Raw genomic sequence first — 20,653 nt, 5'->3', positions numbered from 1 at the left:
TTCCCACAGCAGGTAGCACTATAGAATTTAATATATAAGACTTAGAAAAATTTAGTAACTATAATATATCCAGAATGAAGACAAGTTCTTTGGCTTGATTTATTTCTTAAGATGTTTATTTTATAAATCAGAGGTTTTATATGTTATTAAATCAAAAGATGAAATAACTGCTCCCCACTGCCCCCCCCACCCCCGCAAAGTATAAAGGACTGAAGTACCACTAATGTTTACCACATTTTTTTTCTTTGTTCTTTTAAACAAGATAAAAGGTACTTTTGCTTCATAATTTTACAAATACATATAGCCTATCAGTTAATAAAGGTTTATGGATACAAGCATTTTTATTTCAGAGCAGGGAAAGATAGTTAGAATGAGATGAAAATATCCTAATATCAATTACCATACCATAACTCCTTCAAATATATATACAATGGTACAATAATTCAGCACTGGGCAAATGGTATATTTGGTAACAGTTTTTGTTTTGTAACCCGAGTAACACTTAACATTAAAGCTACTAAGGATTTAAGATGTTTAAGAAGCTTTAAGCACTCATTATGAGGCTTCTCAGGTGGTGCAGTGGTAAAGAATCTGCCTGCCAACCTGTAGGAGATACAAGAGACCCAGGTTTGATTCATGGGTCAGGAAAATTCCTTGGCATAGGAAATGACGACCCACTCCAGTATTCTTGCTTGAAAAATCCCATGGACAGAGGAGTCGGGGGCACTGCAGTCCACGGGGCTGCAAAGAGTTGGACATGACTGAGTGACTGAGTACACAACACACACAAGCATTCATCATAATTTTTAAGAATGCCAATGTAGAAAGAATCAACTTTTTCAAAATGAGCATAAAGACAAAAATCAATGGTGGTACTCTTCTTTGGCTTAAAAAAAAAGTACCTTAAAACACAGACAATGTAATCAGTCATTTGTGAGGAACACTGGAAGTCCAACAAGGGCATTAATGCCCTTGTGTGAATTAGAAAAAGATGCCTTCTATGGGCGGAGAAGGCAATGGCAACCCACTCCAGTACTCCGTCATGGACGGAGGAGCCTGGTAGGCTGCAGACCATGGGGTCGCTAGGAGTCGGACATGACTGAGCGACTTCACTTTCACTTTTCACTTTCATGCACTGGAGAAGGAAATGGCAACCCACACCAGTGTTCTTGCCTGGAGAATCCCAGGGATGGGGGAGCCTGGTGGGCTGCCGTGTATGGGGTCGCACAGAGTCGGACACGACTGAAGCGACTTAGCAGCAGCAGCAGCCTTCTATGGGAGAGAGAATGACCTGGCAAGTCTTGTGGACCCTTTGGGCACATATGCTGCAGGTGAGCAGTACGTGGTCTTGAGTAAGGGCATGTAGACTCCTCATTAATTACTTATTTAATTTAATCATTCAACTCATTCCGTAAGCATTTGAGCATCTAATCTGATGCAGGTATAAATTTTCTTGGCAGGGGATAAAGAAGAGTCTACTTGTCTTTATATCATTAAAAACATTAATATGGTTCTATGTAAAAAAAGAAATATAAAACAGAATATTCTGCAGAATGGAAGGCCAGAGGATGAACACTTCAATCAACTCCCTTGCTGACTGCTTCTTTAGAAGCCTCAGAGACCAGTAACAAGAGGAGATGCTTCAGCTCACCTCATCTTCATGCCTCTGTTCATTGCCTTCTGCTGTATTTGAAGATTCATTCTGAAGCAGCTGACCTTGGGAGAGATCCTCTACAAATTCTGGATTATTGGTGGATGACGTGGCTCCACTACTATATGGAGCCTCTGGGTGGGTTAACCTGCAGAATGATCGGCAGAGTGGAGAAGTTTAGTATCAGCAGCATCAAAAGCTCCTACTTATCAAGGTTCAAGACACATTTCACTGCCAGCAAAATCACATGCCAGCCCTTGAATTAATTCCCCACCTCATTCTGTATAAATGTAAATAAACCATATCTCCATAGCAATTATAGAATACTTTTAAAAAGGTTTCAATGCTTGATTGGACTAGCTCAGTTCCGAGAAGAAGTCTCCTACTAAAAACAACTATAATCTTTCTCCCGCAAATTACCTCTCTCCTCAATGTAGACTTTACATTTTAGCTCTGAGCATGCAGCTGACTTTTATGTACTACTTTTCATGTACCTCCAATGTGATAAATGGAAAATAGTATTAATGGAAAAGAATAGGAATGGGAGTTGTAGAGGCAGTTTTCCCCCCTATCACAAAACAGCGAGTTCATTAAAGGCACAAGAAATTTCTCTTACAGTACATTCCATAGGCTATTCCTTCTGTAGGATTATAGTGTTTGTTGACAATGAGATCATCTAAGAACAGTATTATCAAGTTCAGAAATTCAGCTATAAACATTAATAAGTTAGAGATACACACTTTCTGTTCCTACCATTCTGTTTCAGATGAGTCATCAAATCTCATCTTTCTGAAAAGTGGATACAAGGTACAGATGATGGTTGGATCTCAGATAGAGTTACACCCTAACTAAACATTTAGATAAAGGAATGGAAATAAAGGTAACATCATATGCTAGGGAGTTTGGGGTTTGTGGCAGGTAGCGGGGAAGGTGGAGGAAGATGTATAAGAGAGCAATATTCAGTCATTATTCTGGAAGAATGTACACTTTATAGAGTTATAGAAAATACTTACAAGTAGTGAAACAGAGGTCTATAAAATATGCCACAAAGGTACAGTAGAAGGGATGAGGACTTTTACATATATGGAGAGAATGTTTAAGAAAAATTTTACAGAGGAGGACTTAAAAGATGAATAGGCATTCATTAGGTAAACAACGGATTGTAAACATGTAAATATTGACTATCACCCATCAGGCTCCTCTGTCCATGGAATCCTCCAGGCAAGAATGCTGGAAGGGGTAGCCATTTCCTTCTCCAGGGGCTCTTCCTGACCCAGGGATCTAATCTGGGTCCCTGCATTGCAGGCAAATGCTTTACCATCTGAGTTGCCAGAGAAGCCCTAGGTAAACAATATTATCACAGGTAGAAAGAACAGGGTATAATAGGAGAAAGGAGAACTTTTCAGGAGGCTACTGCAAAAAACTGAGTGAGAGACCGGGGCAAGCGGGAGAACAGGGAAGAGAAAGCTAAGGGATAATTAAGAGGCAAAATGACAGAATGTATATAAATAGTGAGGGAAAAAGAAGAGTCAAAGGTAATTCTGAGGTTTCTAGATTGGGTGATAATGTACTATTAACCAAGGTAACAACTGGAGAGTGTGTGTGTACACATGTGTGTAAGATACATTAAGATGGATGAGTTAAGACAGATGAGAAAATGATAAGTTTGAAACATAATTCCTGGCATAATTAAGTGGAGCTGTCCTATAGACAACTGGACACATGTTCTGAGAGAACAGAAGTGAAGAAAAAGGCAGGAGACGTTTCAGGAGGCATCAGTTCATGGAAATACTGGGAAGTGTTAGGTATTTCTCCAGAAAGACAGTGAGAAGAAAAGCCACGATAGAACTCTGTTGGAACAATATTTTAAGATCAAGTGTTACATGAGCTGAGAAAGACTAAGGAAGGTATGAAGAGATCTAAGAAATAAGAGAGAAAACTGCTACAGAGGTCAAGGTGAGAAGACTTTTGAGAAGGGGTTTTACACAAGCAAAGTTGCAGATGTCACATAAGATAGGCTAAAAAGTATCAGCCAAATTTGAAGATCTGAAGGAGTTCAACTGTACACCCTGTACTTGAAGGGAGTACAGTTTTAGTGGAGTTATGGGAATAAAAACCAGATTACAGTGGGCTGAGAAATGAATGAAAGCAGATGCAGACTGTCCTGGAAAGGAAAGAAATTTTATTTTTCCTGATCCTTTCCAGAAAAAATAGAAGATTTAAATGTAGGAACTAGGAGGTTCCTACATTTTTGAGGTTCTCTGAAAAATGGTAAATAAGAGAAGTTATTAACTCAATGCTAATCATGTTCTCTGAAAAAGAGTTGCTATCAGAGATTCAGTTTGATCTTGGCAGGTTTGTTTTCCAAATATTTCAATCATTTTGGATATCATATGATGTCTTTTTCTTTCACTGTCATTCTTCATTTTAACTGTGCCATCAGATTTTAAGTTACTAACTCTTGCAATTCTTATTTTAATAAAATATGAAAACTAGGTTTGGGAACAAGTACCCATGCCCTGAGTGCCTTGACTGAAATGAACAGGAATCAGAGGGAGTAGTCAAAAGTGTCAAATGCTTAGAGATGACAAATTGAATATAGACTGGAAAAAAAAAAAAAGGCTCTTTAGTTCCAATGAATGAACTGTCCAAGCTCTTAGCTAAAGCCAACAACCCTTCCATTTGTGCCCTGGATCGAACACCCACTGGCCTACTCAAAACCAGGTTTTCAGCAATTCTGCCCTCTCTGGCATCACCAATTCTTTCCTCTGTACTAGATCAGCCTAATCAGCAAACAAATATGGTATTATTAGTCTCATCTGGAAAAAAACACAAAACTTTCTTGATTTCACTTCATTTTTCTCCCTTCCTTTATGGAATTGTTTATACAGAAGCCCCCAACCCAGGGGTGATACGTTCCAAGATCCCCAGTGGATGAGCAGATAGTACTGAATCCTGTTTTCTGTTCATGTTCTCCACCCAGATTCAATGCCTTTCTTAACTAAGCACTTATCACACACTGTGGCCACAGCTCTTGCAGTTTGACACCTGATTTGCAAAAATGGCACAAATTTCTTTTTCCTTCTTCACAATTTCACAGAAGATTCATTCTTAACAAAGATCTCAGTAACCTCAGCATATTATTTTTTTTTTTTTCTTTCCTTATTAAGTCAAGAACTCTCACCTTTTCACTTAAAGAAAGCACATTATGGCTTCTCTTTGGCATATCTGAATTGACAGCACCACTACTTTTGCTCTTTGCAGCAATTATTAAGTAAAATAAATGTTACTTGAACACAAGCACTGAGATACTGTGACAGTCAATCTGATAACAGAGGCAACCACCAAGTGACTAACAGGTGGGATACACGGGACAAAGTGATGATTCATGTCCCAGGCAGGACACAGGTGGGACAGTGTGAGATTTTATCATACTATTCAGAATAGTGGGCACTTTAAAACTTATGAACTGTTTATTTCTAAAATTTTCCATTTAGTATTTTCCAACTGTGGCTGATCATGGTAGGTAACAGAACCCATGGAAAGTAAAACCATGGATGAGGGGCACTTACTGACTTTTAGTTGTTTGTATTGGGAAGAACTGTTTATAGTTATTGACTTTGTCTTCCTTCATTCTATCTTAAACCCAACCCAAAGGAGAAAAATGTTTACAACTCTTGTCAAGATCACCAATGACCTCCATGCTAAATCCAATGTCATTTCTCAGACCTCATCTTACCTGATCTTCCAGAAGTATTTGACATAGTTCATCTCTTCCTTTCCCTTGAAGTGCATTTTTTACCTGCTTCCCAGGACCCTGCACATTCCTGGTTTTTCTGATACCTTTTTAGGTACCCCCTTGCGTCTTCTTTGCTGACTCTTCCTCTTCTCCCTGACTTGTAAATGCTGGAATCTCCCCAAGTTCAAGTGTCAGGTCTCCTCTCTTTTCTCCCTACACAGCGCTCATTCGTCTGATGATCTCAACCAGTTTCATGGCCTTAAGTGTCAGCTGTAATATGCTGATCAACTCCAAAGTTTCTTTTTTCAACCTAGATAGCCTGGAACTTTAGAGCTCTGTGTCAAGCTGCCTATCTGACATCTCTGCTTGGATATCTAATAAGCATCTCAATTTTAAAATCTCCAAAACCGATCTAACATTCCCTCCTCCACTTGCTCAGTGTGTGCCATCTAACGTAACGGCAATTCTGTCCCCTCAGGTTGCTTAAGCCAAAATTTTGGAGCTTGTCTTTGACTGCTTTTTTCTCCTTTCTCACATCTCATCTGGTCTTTCAGGTTTGGTTTATCTTCAAAATATATCTAGAATTCTACACTTTTCACCACTCCCCATTCCTATAACCCTTGAAACCCACTCTAATGAGGTTTTTTCCCTACTACTCTGCCAAAAATACTGTTGTCACTAGTGAAGTCCTTTGAGTCATCTCTCGAGTTATTTTGGAACCCAGAGTGGTCTCCTGCTTCAGTCCCTGCTCCCTTCAACTCTTTTCTCTATATATCAGCCACAGGGATACTATTTAAAAATGTCAGACCACATCATTTTGTGCAAAACCTCCTCACACTTTCACACCTCATTCAGAGGGACAGTTAAAGTGATTACTCTGACCCATAGGCTCCTACAGGATCTAGTCCCTTGCTACTCAAAGTACTGGCCTCACACCAGTGGCACTGGTATCATCTGGGAACTTGATAGGATGTAGAATCTCTGGTCTTAACTCAGACTTTCTGACTCAGCATTTGTATTTTAATAAGATGTCTAGGCAATTCATAAGTGCATTAAAGTTTGAGAAACATGCTGATGAAGCCTATTACCCCTCCCCCTGGTATACTCTGCTCCAGTCATACTGGCCTCTTGGCTATTTGTGAAAGGAAGAAACACTCCTATCTCAAGGCTTTCCCACTCACTACTTCCCTCTGCCTGGAATACTCTTTGCCCATAATGCAGGTAGTTACTTTACTTTCTTGAGGTTTTTATTCAAGTCACTTGTAAAGCCTTTCTGGGCCATCTTATCTAGAACGGCATCCCGAGCCCTTCCTGTTCCCCTTCCCGACTTTATTTTTTAATCCATAGTTCTTATCAATGTATTATGCAGCTCACTTCTTTATACTTTCTATTGTCTGACTTCCCCAGTAGAACAGGGGTTAGAATTTTTGTAATTTTTGTATGTTTTGGTTATTCTGCTTAATATTTAGCACCTAGAATGGTGCCTGGCACACTCAGCTGACACTCAGAACATTTTTACTGTACAAACTGGATTCAGCAAGTAGGCAGCTTTTAGCAAAGTCTTGGAGAACAGTTTCATCTGAATAGAGTCAGATGGCAGATATTAATGAGTAAAGAATGTCAGGGAAGGAAACAGAATTATAAAGAGTAGTCTATTTTTAAAGAACTCTAAAGGATATTAAAATAATTCATCTTAGGGATTAGCTAGCACTTCAATCTATTAGTGAATACATTTCTTCCTTGGCAAATAATGTCTAAATAGAAAAGATAAACATTCAAGCGGAACAGAGATTGTCAATGGAAGAGGGACTATTGCTATTAGCCCTTTTCTATATTTCTTCATATATGTGCCCAAAAATACCAAAGAAAGGAGTTGGGGTGTTGGGGGTGGTGTGTGATGGGAGGAAGAGAAGTAAGCTAGAGCTCCTAGGCATCCTGAATAAAGAACCATAACTAAAAATCTGATCTTAAAAAAATCTGATGTTTGGGGAAAAAATTATTTTAATATTTGTGGCAATTCAGACAGAAAATGAATTTGCTTTTTGCAGCTAGCCCTGTGGCAGGTATTTCCTTAATGGTGATCATGTAGCTAGGAGTCCTGTTTCCTAGATCCCACAGTACTGCTGTTCCAGTTCACAGGAACGAGCATTGCAAATGATGGCTGAATGCAGATATTAAAGCAGTTTACAACAGCTCCCATTCTCTTGGCAAAGCATAACAAATGTACCTTCTATTTTTATGATATAAGACGACCTCTTTAGCACCTTATACGTTATCAGAATCTGTTTTGAAGCCTAAGCAGAGGCCCAGTGTCCCAAAGCAGCTGCTTACCCAGTTGAAGCCAGATCATTACTCTCCTTGGAGCCATCTTCATCTGCAAAAAGGGGAGGCAGAGTGGAACTAGTCATCAAGGTTTCCATCTCTCTGGAAGGAAGAGAAAAAAAAAAATAATAATGGCTTAATTATTTCCAGTTCAAGTTGCACATATTTAAGAGCCAGCCTTCCTTAACCTTTATCACATCAGCAGCAGAAGAGAAACTGACCTAAATATTTTCTTGACTTGGACACATCAATTTAAACTTTATGGTTAATGGGCTTTTAACCCTGATCTTACCAACTGACCAGGGTAAAATCAGATTTTAAAAATCAGGACACAGTTTGGAAAATTCCTTTTTGTTCATTCAGAATATCTTCAAAACTATTCTGTATTTTCTGTAAAAATCATTAAGCAGAGTAAACTCAGAAGCACTGCAACCCTGAGCAAGCTATTCAACCTCTTTGAGATACAATTTCACCATCTTAGACACAGACCAAATTGCTGACTTAACCCACAGGGTTATTGTGAAGGATTAAACTGAAAGTGCTTCATAAATAGAGAAAGGCTAAGATGGTAAGTGCTTTGAGTATTATTAAACAAAGAAAGGTATTGTTATTACAACATTATGAGTTCTCAGTCCCAGATGAATCATCCTTAGATTAAATGGTGACAAACTGAGCCTTCCAAAAGGAAATAATGCAAAGGAAGTGGAGGATGGAAGGCATACTGATGTGGTTCAAAATCAAAAAACCACACTTCCAGGTCAGAAATATGCTCCACATCACCGTGATGACCAGCAGTGGAAATGGCACGCACCTGGACACAGGAAATAACTAAGCTTAACTGAAGAGAGCAAATAAATCACAAGAATTTGAGGTTATCGGACTGAAAGGATAAAAGGACAAAGAGAGTGATTTCATTTAGCATATCGCTATACAGAAAGATTTTTCCCTTTCAAGGCTTAACACCAAGGGCTTCACCCCACAGAGCTAAAAGCAGAAGCCTCCCATTCACCGTGAAAGTGATATTCAAAGAAAACATTCAACAGTGAACCCAAACATCAGACACTTAAGTGGAACTGCAAACTACTCAAGAAAAAAAAGTGCCTTCATCAACTGGGAGAAGGAGAAGCCGGTTCTGAGCACTCACTCGGGAGCCCCCTCGGCAGTTCTGTCAGGTGCTGCTGCTAAGGAGACCTAGTGGGACAGCAACTGTAAGGAAAGCTCAGAGCCCAAGCAGAGCGAGGATCCAGCCCACCAAGGTGGCAACATGAAGAAAATGCTCATGACACCGATGCCATATTCTGAAGCTCAATATCATAATTTACTTCCAAAATGATAACACTGATGATTTATTTCTTATTCTTACTTATTTTCTTGTTTTCATTTCTTTGTTACTTAGCAGACCAAATTCCATAAATAGCTTAATGTGAAAAAATGCATCTCTGTATATTCACCACTCATTATAGTGTGGGTAGAGCATGGAAGGCAAAGAGGAACTTCCCACTCAACCACAGAGTAAGGAGTTTGTTCCATGTGCAGGGATCTTGCTAACGCGTTTCAATTCCTTCAAGAGAAGGGGGTTTACAAGGGGCTCTAACAAATAGTGCACAGTTCCATTCATTCTAGGATAATCTTGACACAAGTGCGCTTATGTTTTAATTCACATTATGCACAGACTAGATGAGAATCCAGGCTTTAAGGGCTGTTAACATCACCTTATACCAATATTCATTTTACCAAGAGAAAATTAATCAATTAGATGCCATACAGCCTAATTATAAACCACAAACAAACATTCAAATAACCAGGCATATATCCACAAACCTCAAAAGAACTCATTTAACTGGCTTCTTTCTAAAAGTCTCCTTAGAAGTAAAGGACTTCTCAAGAGCCTCAAGATTTAGCATTTGAAGCTCTTGACATCCCATCTAAACCTAAGAAGAAGATATATTATCTGGTGGGGGACAAATGAAGTGTCTTTTTTTTTTAATGTGGATCATTTTTAAAGTCATTATTTTTTTGTTACACTACTGTTTCTGTTCTATGTTTTGGTTTGGTTTTTTAGTCGTGAGGCATTTGGGATCCTAGCCTGACCAGGGGTCAAATCCACATCTCCTGCATTGTCTTAATCACCGGACTGCCAGGGAAGTCCCTGAGGTGTCTTCTCATTCACTATGCCAACGTGATCCTCTTAGAATGTTTCCCAGATATCTTCAGTCATTTTTGAAATATGGGGAGGCAGCTGGACAACATAACCTTAACAACACATAAACAGACCATATAAACAAAGGAAGTTCAGAGAACACACATTTCTTGTTGTTGTTGCTTTTTTCCTCCCTCTTAAGTGTGTTTTACTCAACCCATATGGTTTCAGATATAGTTTTTCTAGCGTTACTGAACAGTCAGGTCCCTAAGAAATGAGTGAGTAATAAAGTGGGTGGAAGGTTAAGGGGCCAAAATCAACAAAAGAAGGAAATGAGGAAAAAGTCCAGTGAAACTCAAAGGCCTCTAAACTAGTCCAGTAAGTTGGAAAATAAAATGATTCCCGAGAATTGGCTGAGATCCTGTAAGAATCTGCTTTCATATGGTCCATGAGGGGGTGATTCAAACTGAATCACAGTTACCAAGCCATTGATGGCCAAAAGCCCTTCAGTGTAGCATCTGTGCCTGATAACGTCCCAGTACAGGGGTTGTACTGAACTCAGAAATTCTATGCAAAGCACTTAAGCTGTGTAATGAATACTGCTCTGGAAGGGGAAAGAAGAGAAATACGCACAAAGGCAAGGCAATATACAAGTTTGGTTTTCCACTTCATTTTACAGAAACAAGTATATCATGCAGATGTTTTCTTGCAGAAGGGATTCATCCACAGAAGGATTCCACCTGGAGGCTTCAAAAATATATTACCTTGGGGCTGACACTTTGACTGTGGCTTTGGAAATGAAAAAATCCCTTCTAGTACTAATACTAATACTCACTGGAAAAAACAAAAAGCCTGATGTATAAAACAGAGTGCCAATTTAAGATATTTTAATAGCAATCACAAAAATTTTAACACAAATTACATTAAGCCACTAATCATACTCAGAACATGTCTTTGGTCAATATAGGGCCAGAATAAAGGAACTCAGGTACAGCTTAAGAAATGTTCTTCAACTAAGCTTTTTCTACTAATAGTAGCCTTTCCCAACAAACGAATGATCTCACCAATGAGACTACATTATTCTGAATATGCTGGACAATGCTGGAAGGATAATTTGTACTTGTGTTTTCTGGAGTTGGCTCTTTGCAAGTGCTCTTTCCCTACTTCGCATACGTTAATCCCACTTCATCAAGCCCTCTCATGGAGACACATCATAGTCCTTCCCTACCACACCGGCCCCAACTGTACACACATCAGAGTTGAGAGGTGGGATTCTGCCCTCATTTCGCCATACTACAACCCTTATGTAAAATGTCCAGTTCCTTTAAAAGTCATGTTACTTGGCTATACTAGTCTCTGATCATTACCTCCTGTCATTTCAGTTCTACAATGCGCATGAGCGTGCATGCTTAATTGGGTCTGACTCTTGTGATGTCATGGACTGTAGCCCACCAGGCTCCTCTGTCCAAGGAATTCTCCAGGCAATAATACTGGAGTGGGTAGCCATTCCCTTCTCCAGAGGATCTTCCTAATCCAGGGATGGCACACTTCGCCACCTGGGAAGCCCCATTCTACTACAACTGACCTTTAACCTCACAAACCTCTATTTGTTGACTCTTAATTTTCCCTACTCTGTGTAGCTTAGATTCTATAGCTTCACTTCAATTTTTTTTTTTTTTTTTGCCAACACTCAATTTCTTTGCCATGTTATTCTTCTATACCCTAGATGTAGATCAACTCTGAATTTTACCAGAGAGATCACACCAGGCTATCCTAAAGGAAATCAAACCTGAATATTCATTGGAAGGAATATTCCTTCCAATATTCCTTCTGAAGGAAGGAATGCTGAAGCTTTGGCTACCTGATGTGAAGAGCTGACTCACTAGAAAAGACCCTGGAAAGACTGGAAAAGATGCTGGGAAAGACTGAAGGCAAAAGGAGAAGGGGGTGGCAGAGGATGAGATGGTTAGACAGTATTATCAACTCCATGGACATGAATTTGAGCAAACTCTGATAGTAGTGGAGGGCAGAGGAGCCTGGCATGCTACAGTCCATGCGGTCACAAAGAGTCAGACATGACTTAGCAACTGAAAAACAGCAACATTCAAACAACATACATTACATCCTTGTAACTTATTTATTTTATACCTAGTAGTTTGTATCTCTTAGTCCCCTCAGCCTATTTTAGCCCTTCCTCCTATTTTAGCCCTTCCCACCCATTCCTCTCCTCTACTAAAACTAGTTTATCAGTAGCTGTCAGTCTATTTCTGTTTTGTTATATTCACTTATTTAAAAAATTCCTCATATAAGTGAAAACATACAGTGTTTGTCTTTCTCTGTTTTATTTTATTAAGCATAACATCCTCCAGGTCCATCCATATTGTTGCAAATGGCAATTATATTTTTAAAAGACTGAGTAATATTCCTTTGTGTACATACCATATCTTCTTTATCCATTCATTTTTTGATGAACATTTAGGATGCTTCCATATCCTGGCTATTATAAATAATGCTGCTATGAATGTTGGGGTGCATATATCTTTTCAAATAGTGTTTTTGTTTTCTTTAAATAAATACCCAGAAGTGGAACTGCTGGGTTGTATGGTAGTTCTATTTTTAGTTTTTGAGAAACCTGTATTACTGTTTTCTATAGTGACTATACCAATTTACATTCCTACCAATGGTGGGCTAGGGTTCTCTCTTCTCCACATCCTGTCAACATATTATTTCTTGCCTTTCTGACAAATGTGAGATGATATCTCATTGTAGTTTTGATTTGCAGTACCCTGATGACTAGTGATGTTGAGCATCTTTTCAATGTGCCTGTTGGCCATCTGTATGTCTTCTCTGGAAAAATGCTTATTTAGGTCCTCTGTTCATTTTTAAATTTGTTTTTTTTTTTTTTTTAATTGAGTTGTATGAGTTCTTTATATATTTTGGATATCAACCCCTTATCAAACATATCATCTGCAGATATCTTCTTCCATTTATTCAGTAGGTTGCCTTCTGTTTTGTTGATGGTTTTCTTTCCTGTGCAAAAGCTTTTAAGCTTGATTAGGTTTCACTTGTTGATTTTTTGTTTCCCACTTTTGTTTCCCTTGCATGAGGAGACAGATTCAAAAAAACATCACTAAGACCAGTGTCAAAGAGTCCACTGCCTATGTTTTCTTCTAGGAGTTTTATAGTTTCAGGTCTTATATTTAGGTCTTTAATCCATTTGAGTTTATTTTTGTACACATTGTGAAAGAATGTTCTAATTTCATTCTTTTACATGTAGCTGTCCAGTTTACTGAGGAGCCTGTCTTTCCCCCATTATATATTCTTGCCTCCCTTGTCACAGACTAATTGTCCATATGTGTGTGGGTTTATCTGTGGGCTATTTTGTTCCATTGATCTGTGTGTCTGTTTCTGTGCCAGTACCATATTGCTTTGATTACTGAAGTTTTGTAGTATAGTCTGAAGTCAAACAGCATGATCCTCCAGCTTTGTTCTTTTTTCTCAAGACTGCTTTGGCTGTTCAGGGTCTTTTGTGGTTCAATATAAATTTTAGAATTATTTATTCTAGTTCTGTTACAAATGTCATCAGTATTTTAATAGGAATTACATTAAATCTGTAGACTGTTTTGGGTAGTATGGTCATTTTAACAATCCCTGGTGGCTCAGTGGGTAAAGAGTTTTGCCCGTAATGCAGGAGATCCAGGTTCAATCCCTGGGAGGGGGAAGATACCCTGGAGAATGGCAACCCACTCCAGTGTTCTTGCCTGGAGAGCCCCAGGGACGGGGTTTGTATCCTTGTGGGCTGCCATCTATGGGGTCGCACAGAGTCAGACATGACTGAAGCGACTTAGCAACAGCAGCAGCAGTTTCCTTTATAAACATTTTACAGTTTTAGGAATATAAGTCTTTCACTTCCTTGATTAAATTTATTTCTAGATATTTTATTCTTTTTGATGTCATTATAAATAGCAATTCTTTTTGACTTCTCTTTCTGAAGTTTATGACTGTTAGTTGCTCAGTCATGTCTGACTCTGCAACCCCATGGGCTGTAGCCTGCCAGGCTCCTCTGTCCACAGAATTTTCCAGGCAACAATACTGGAGTGGGTTGCCATTCACTTAGCCAGAGGATCTTCCTGATCTAGGGATTGAACCTGGGTCTCCCACATTGCAGGCAGCTTCTTTACTGTCTGAACCACCAGTGTAGAGAAACACAATAGATTTCAGTATATTAATACTGTATCCTGCACTTAACTGAATTCACTTATTAGTTCTAATAGGTTTTTTTTTTTTTTGGTGGGGTTGTTAGGGTTTTCTACATATCGTATCATGTCATCTGACAGTTTTACTTCTTCTTTTACAGTTTGGATGTCTTTTCTTTTTCTTGTCTGATTGCTGTGGCTAGGGCTTCCAATATAAGTTAATTAGAAATGGCCAGAGTGGGCCTCCTTGTCTGTTCCTGATCACAGAGGAAAAGCTTTCAACATTTCACCACCGAGTATGATACTAGCTGTGGGTTTGTCATAAATGGCTTTTATTATGCTGAGGTATGTTCCCTCCATACTCACTTTGTTTAGAGTTCTTATCATGAATTTTTAAATGATTTTACTGAGATTTTGAGATGATCATGTGATCTTCATCCTTCATTTTGTTAATATGGGGAAACATACTGACTGGTTTGTAAATACTGAACCATCTCTGCATTCTTAGAATAAATCTCATTTGATCATGATGGTTTGTTAATATTTTGTTGAGGATTTTACCATCTATGTTCATCAAGAATATTGATTGGCCTGTAACTTTCTTTTTTTGCAATATCTCTGTCTGGCTTGGGTATCAGGGCAATGCTGGCCTTGTAGAATGAGTTTGAGAGTATTCCCTCCCTTTCAATTTTGTGGAACAGTTTGAGATGGATAGACATTAACTCTTCTTTAGATGTTTTATAGAATTTCCCTGTGATGCCATCTGGTCTTGGACTTTTATTTGTTGAGTTTTTAATTACTGATTCAATTTCAGTACCAGAAATCAGTCTGTTCAGATTTTCTACTTCTTCCTAATTCAGTCTTAGAATCTACCTATTTCTTTGAGGTTGTCCAGTTTGTCACTGTATTCATTGTATTGTTCATAGTATTCTCCTATGGCTGTTTGTATTTCTGTAATATCAGTTGTAACTTTTCCTTTTTCAGTTCTAATTTTGTTGATTTGGGTCCCATCTTTTTCTTCCTTAATGAGTCTGGCTAAAGGTTTATCAATTGTATCTTTTCAAAAAGCCAGATCATAGTTTCATTGATCTTTTCTCTCTTTTTTTCCTGGTATTTTTACTGTGATTTTTTCTTATTTCCTTCCTTCTGCTCACTTTGGGCTTTGTTCTTCTGTTTCTAATTCTTCTAGATGGAGAGTTAGGTTGTTTATTTGAGATTTTTCTTATTTCTTGAGGTAGGCCTTGAATTGCTATAAACATCCCTCTTAGAAATGCTTTTGCTGAGTCCCATAGATTTTGGAAAGTTGTATTTCTGTTTTCATTTGTCTCAAGGTATTTTTGAATTTCTTCTTTGATTTCTTCATTGACTCATTGGTTTTTTAGTAGCATGTTGTTTAGTCTCCTCCTATGCAGAGGATCAGCATCACTAAGACCCATGTTGTTCAAGGGTCAATTGTATATTAAGTTCAATTGCTTTTCTATATACTAGCAATGTATAAGTTGAAACTTGAAATTAAAAACATGTTACCATTTATATTAGCATCCTCCCAAATGAAGTACTTATGTATAAATCTTACAAAATATTTTACAAGACCTCTATAAGGAAAACTACAAAACTCAGATGAAAGATATCAAAGAAGGACTAAATAAATGGAAAAATATTCCATGTTCATGATAGGAAGACTCAAAATTGTAAAGATGTCAGTTCTCCCCAGCTTGAGCTACAGATTACTCAATCCCAATACAAATCCCAGCAAGTGATTTTGTGAATAAAAATAAAATGATGCTAAAATTTATATGGAGAGGCAAAAGACTCAGAATAGCCAAGTCAATATTGAAGGAGAACAACAAAGTTGAAGGACTGACCCCACTCAACTTCAAGACTTCCTATTAAGCTACAATAATCAAGACAGTGTATACTGGTGAAAGAAAAGACAAATTACTGAAACAGAATAGAAATCCTGGATAGAAATAAATGTATATAGTCAACTGATCTTTGACAAAAGAGCAAACGCAAAACAATGAAATAAAGATAGTATTTTCAATAAATGGTGCTGGAACAATGGGCATCCATGTACAAACCTCCCCCCACAAAACAACAACAACAAAACTTGACACAGACCTTATTTATACCTTTCATAAGTATTAACTCAAAATGAATCATAAACCTAAATGTAAAATGCAAAACTATAAATGAAAAACCTTTGCTCCATGAAAGACAATGCCAAAAGAATAAGACAAGCCACAGCCTTCAGGAAGTCTATCTATTTGCTGAAGATACATCTGATAAAGACATTTATCCAAAATATACAAAGAACTCTTAAAACTCAACAATAAGGAAAAGAGCACCCCAAGTAAAATATAAACAAAAGATTTGAACAGACTCCTCACCAGTGCCTATGTACAGATGGCAAGCAGCATATGAAAAGATATTTAATATCATGTCAGTAGGGAATTGAAAATGAAAACGAGATACCACTACACATTTATAGAACAGTTAAGATCTAAAACAGTGTCAAACACCAGATACTGGCCAGGATATGGAACAACAGGACCTCTAATTCATTGCTGGTGGAAATGAATGCAGAATGATACAGCCACTTTGGAAAACCATTTGGTAGTTTCTTACAAAACTACTCATACTCTTACTGGCAACTGTGTTCCTTGGTATTTACCTAAAGGAGTTAAAATGTATTCCATACGAAAACCTTGCATGTGGGTGTTTATAGCAGATTTATTCATAATGTCAAAATTTGGACACCACCTTCAGTAGGTGTACCACAGATCTGTACCACAGATAAACTGTGGTACACCTAGATAATGGAATATTATTCAGTGCCAAAAAGAAATGTTACTAAGCCAAGAAAGGACATGGAGAAAACCTAAATGCATAATACAAAGTTAAAGAAGTCAATATGAAAAGGCTACATAGTGTATAATTCCAATCACACTACATTCTGGATAGGGTAAAACTACAAAGACAGTAAAAAGGAGGAGTGGTGGGAGGAGTTGGAGGGAGGCAGGAGTGAAAAAGCAGAACACAGAGGATTTTTAGGGCTGTGAAACTATTCTACATATTAGAATGATAGATGTTGTGTCATACATTTGTCAAATCCCACAGAAGGTACAACACCATGAGTGAAACCTAAACTATGGAGTTGGGTAATGATAAGGGTCAATGCAGGCTGTTATTAACTGTAACTGGCTGTTACTGTTATTGACTGTAACACAGGTACCACTCTGGTGGGGGATGTTGAGAGTGGGGAAAGTTGTACACATATGGGGACACGGAGTATATGGGAACTCTGTAAGATAACGTTCATTAATTTAAAAATTAATTTAATTATACAGTTTATTGTAAGATAGCCCTGAGGCTGCAGAATAAATACAACTGATTTTTATATGCAGACAGTTAGTTTAGCTAGGGCAAGTGAAAGAATGAAGGCTTACTACAAAACCATCTGCCAGCTGTGAACATTTAGCTAAGAACACTCAGCAGGCTGTGGGCATTAATCAATATGTTTTACAGAGGAAGTAAGAACACTGGTTAATCCCACCAGGCACTTAACTGGGGTTCAGTTAAGTGAAATTCAGTTAAGAACTCGCTCACTGTAGGTTTTGATGTGGGAGATGAGGGGGCAAAAGATAAGGTCAGGTAATTTGGGAGTAATTAAATACTTACTTTTTGGGGGTGGGTAGGTTAGGGGATATAATTAGAGTTTGAGGCTCAGGGTTGTTAAATAACTAATAAGTACATACAGGTGTGTGTTTGGCTGGGTATTGGATGGAGTGGGCAGAAAATGTGGCTCTCTACTCCTAGAATCTTGAGTCCAGGCTCTTATAACTATGACTATCATTAATTTTTTTAAAAAGGTAGTAGGCTAGTCTAGGAACTAAATAATAGAGAAACCATTCACTCAACAAGTATTCATTCATTGAACAAGTATTTTTTTATTTTTGGTATCTAACATTCTAGGCACTTTATATGTGCTGGGGATACAGCAGTAGGCAAAACGGGCAAAAATTCCCACCCTTATAGAGCTTAGTATAGTGGAACACAGACGAAAAACAAGATAAAGTAAAATGAAAAATGTTACATAGTGAAAAGTACAAAGTAAAAAAAGAGAGCAAAGAAAGAGGCCAGGAAGAGTTCAACGGAAGAGAATTCTAGAATTTTAAATAGAGGCCAGGAAAAGTCTTCACTGAGGTAATCTCAGGGGAAAGACCTAAAGGAGAGGAAGGAGAGAGCTATGTATGTGTGTGAGGACAGAGTGGTCCAGGCAGGAAGAACACAAGCAAAGGTGTACACTTCGTATGACTGAAGGAGGCAGCAAAGCCGGCTGGACTGAACTAGGGGCACACACTGTAGGTGAGGCTGACTGCTATAGGGGATCAGACCACATACAGCTTTGTAACTCATAGTAAAGACAGGCATTTACTCTGAGATGGTGAAGACACTAAAAAGTTCTGAGCAGATAAGGGATGGAATCAACCGTTTTTATAAGATTACCATGGCTGCAGTTTTGAGAACAGAATGAAAGTTGAAGAGGATCAAGGATAGAAGGTGATCACTTAGGAATCTATTGCAATAATCCATCTAAAAAATGGTGGATTGGATCACAGTGATGATAGTGGAGGCGATGAGAAGTGGTCAGATTCTTGATATATATTGAAGGTAGAGCCAATTTCTCAGTTCAGAATAAGAAACAGAATCTATCTACTATGCCCTGCATTTATTTCAGCTGTAGTTTTATAACCTATTTAGTGATAAAGGGTGGCTTTTCCAATGGCTCAGTAGTAAAGAATCTGCCTGCCATGTAGGAGATACAGGAGATGTAGGTTTGATCCTTGGGTCAGGAAGATCCCCTGGAGGAGGAACTGGCAACCCACCCCAGTATTCTTGCCTGGAGAATCCCCTGGACAGGGCAGCCTGGCGAGCTACATGGGGTCACAAAGAATCAGACACGACTGAGCACAGCACACATACTGACAATATATTAATTTTTTTTGGGGGGGTGCTCTTTTTAAGGTAAGTGCTTGTAGAATTCATATTTCAACAGCAAACATTTGTTGAGTATCTTTACTGTGTAACTAAGATTGTGCCTGGTATCAAGTGGTGTGTAGCTACGCTTTACAGAATTTTACAGTCTGTTGTTCTCCTTGGTCTAGAGACACTGTTCTCAGATAACATGATAAGTGGAAAGAAGAGGCCAGGGTTAGAAACAAACATAAATTTTCTACTGTTGTTTATGATTTTTTGAAGCAAAAGTTTTGCAGAGTTTTGAATTAGATATTTTCTAAAAAATATAAGCACTAGATCATCAAAAGAAACCGAGCATGGTTTAGATTTCTTTCTAGACAGTCTGATCCCTGTACATGCATTTTTTTTCCCTCAATGAAATCTTGATGGAGATGTATTACCATTAGGACACAAAATATGGTGTGAAAAGAAAACAACCTGAAACATCTAGACACAGTGTTTTGTATCACAGGTTAAAGCACATTGATAATATGGAGAAAATTAAAAAAAACCATTTTCCTCTGCCAAAGCAAATTTGTTATTTTACAAGGAGGGTGTTGTCTTTCGAGGTCATAGTCCACGTATTTGGTTTCTTTTTCCTGGTGCCTAATGGTCCCAAGTTGCCCTTCCATTACAGTCTATTCAAGCACTGCTTTTATTATTAGTAAACAAAGAGATAACTGCCCAAGTAAGAAACTTCTGGACCAGTGCTGGAACTAAGAGTTAAAGTAACCCAATAAAACTTGGCACTACTTCCTTAGTGTACTTTCCCAAACAATATCCTGGGACACTGGGGTACTATGGAAAGTACAAGGTGTATATGAGGTAGAGGAGGGGTGAGAGGGACGTAGATAGAGGAGGGCAATGACAGGACAGGCATACTCATCTAGGAAGCCATATGAGGTATATATTTTTACTCACTTCTTGGTGATACCCTCATAGAGGGTATATCAGATTAGAGGAATTTTATGTTTATCAAGAGGGAAATGAGTTTTAAAAAAGCTGAAAAGCAATGCTTTTCACAGTTTATTATATCTCACTGTTATGTGCCAAAGACACAGAGGTAAATAAGATCAAGAAGAAATTCTTGTCCTTTCATGGTTTATAATCTAGTGAGGCACAGAAGGGCAAATGGTAAGAAAAATGCAAAGGCTGTAGTAGCTGAAGTGTGTAAAGTTATTTATTTATTTAAATATATGACAAAACAGGAAAGAAATATAGATGAATTGAATAGATGGGGTGACCACCTAAGACAACCACTGATAATCGTAATGAACTCACCGAAAATTGAGATCTGAAGGAAACAGAAACTACTAATTGAGTAAAACCTGGGAAGAAACACTCAGCTTGGGGTACTTTCATGTTTGGAATCCAGAGTCATATTAAGGAAACAGATAGTATTCCTTTCTAGCTCTAAAACAAAATTATTCCAGCCTGGCGTCTGAGGAAAGCTATATATGAGAAAGCAGAAGCAACAAAAGTCTTCAGTACCTACTGACCCAAACAAAAACTCAGCAGTTAACAGTTCTAGGGCAAGGGTCCTTACAGGCCCAAAGAACACTGCTTTTTTATTTTGTTATGTTTTC

At 38.2% G+C, this 20,653-nt stretch overlaps 1 protein-coding gene across 1 annotated transcript in view; it reads right to left on the bottom strand.

Annotated features, from left to right (window-relative positions):
- Positions 1 to 20,653, bottom strand: part of HMG20A (high mobility group 20A) — an 82,668-nt gene that overhangs the window by 27,091 nt on the left and 34,924 nt on the right. Inside the window, exons 2-3 of the mRNA XM_010843310.1 lie at positions 7,722 to 7,814; positions 1,652 to 1,799 (exon numbers count right to left, since the gene is read on the bottom strand). Coding sequence (XP_010841612.1) covers positions 1,652 to 1,799; positions 7,722 to 7,810 — 237 coding nt within the window. The 5' untranslated portion in view covers positions 7,811 to 7,814. The remainder of the gene's footprint in view (positions 1 to 1,651; positions 1,800 to 7,721; positions 7,815 to 20,653) is intronic.

Source organism: Bison bison, unplaced genomic scaffold (genome assembly GCF_000754665.1).
Source record: "Bison bison bison isolate TAMUID 2011002044 unplaced genomic scaffold, Bison_UMD1.0 scf7180017864181, whole genome shotgun sequence".
NCBI classification, from domain to species: domain Eukaryota; kingdom Metazoa; phylum Chordata; class Mammalia; order Artiodactyla; family Bovidae; genus Bison; species Bison bison.
This window is presented reverse-complemented; position numbering and strand designations above follow the sequence as displayed.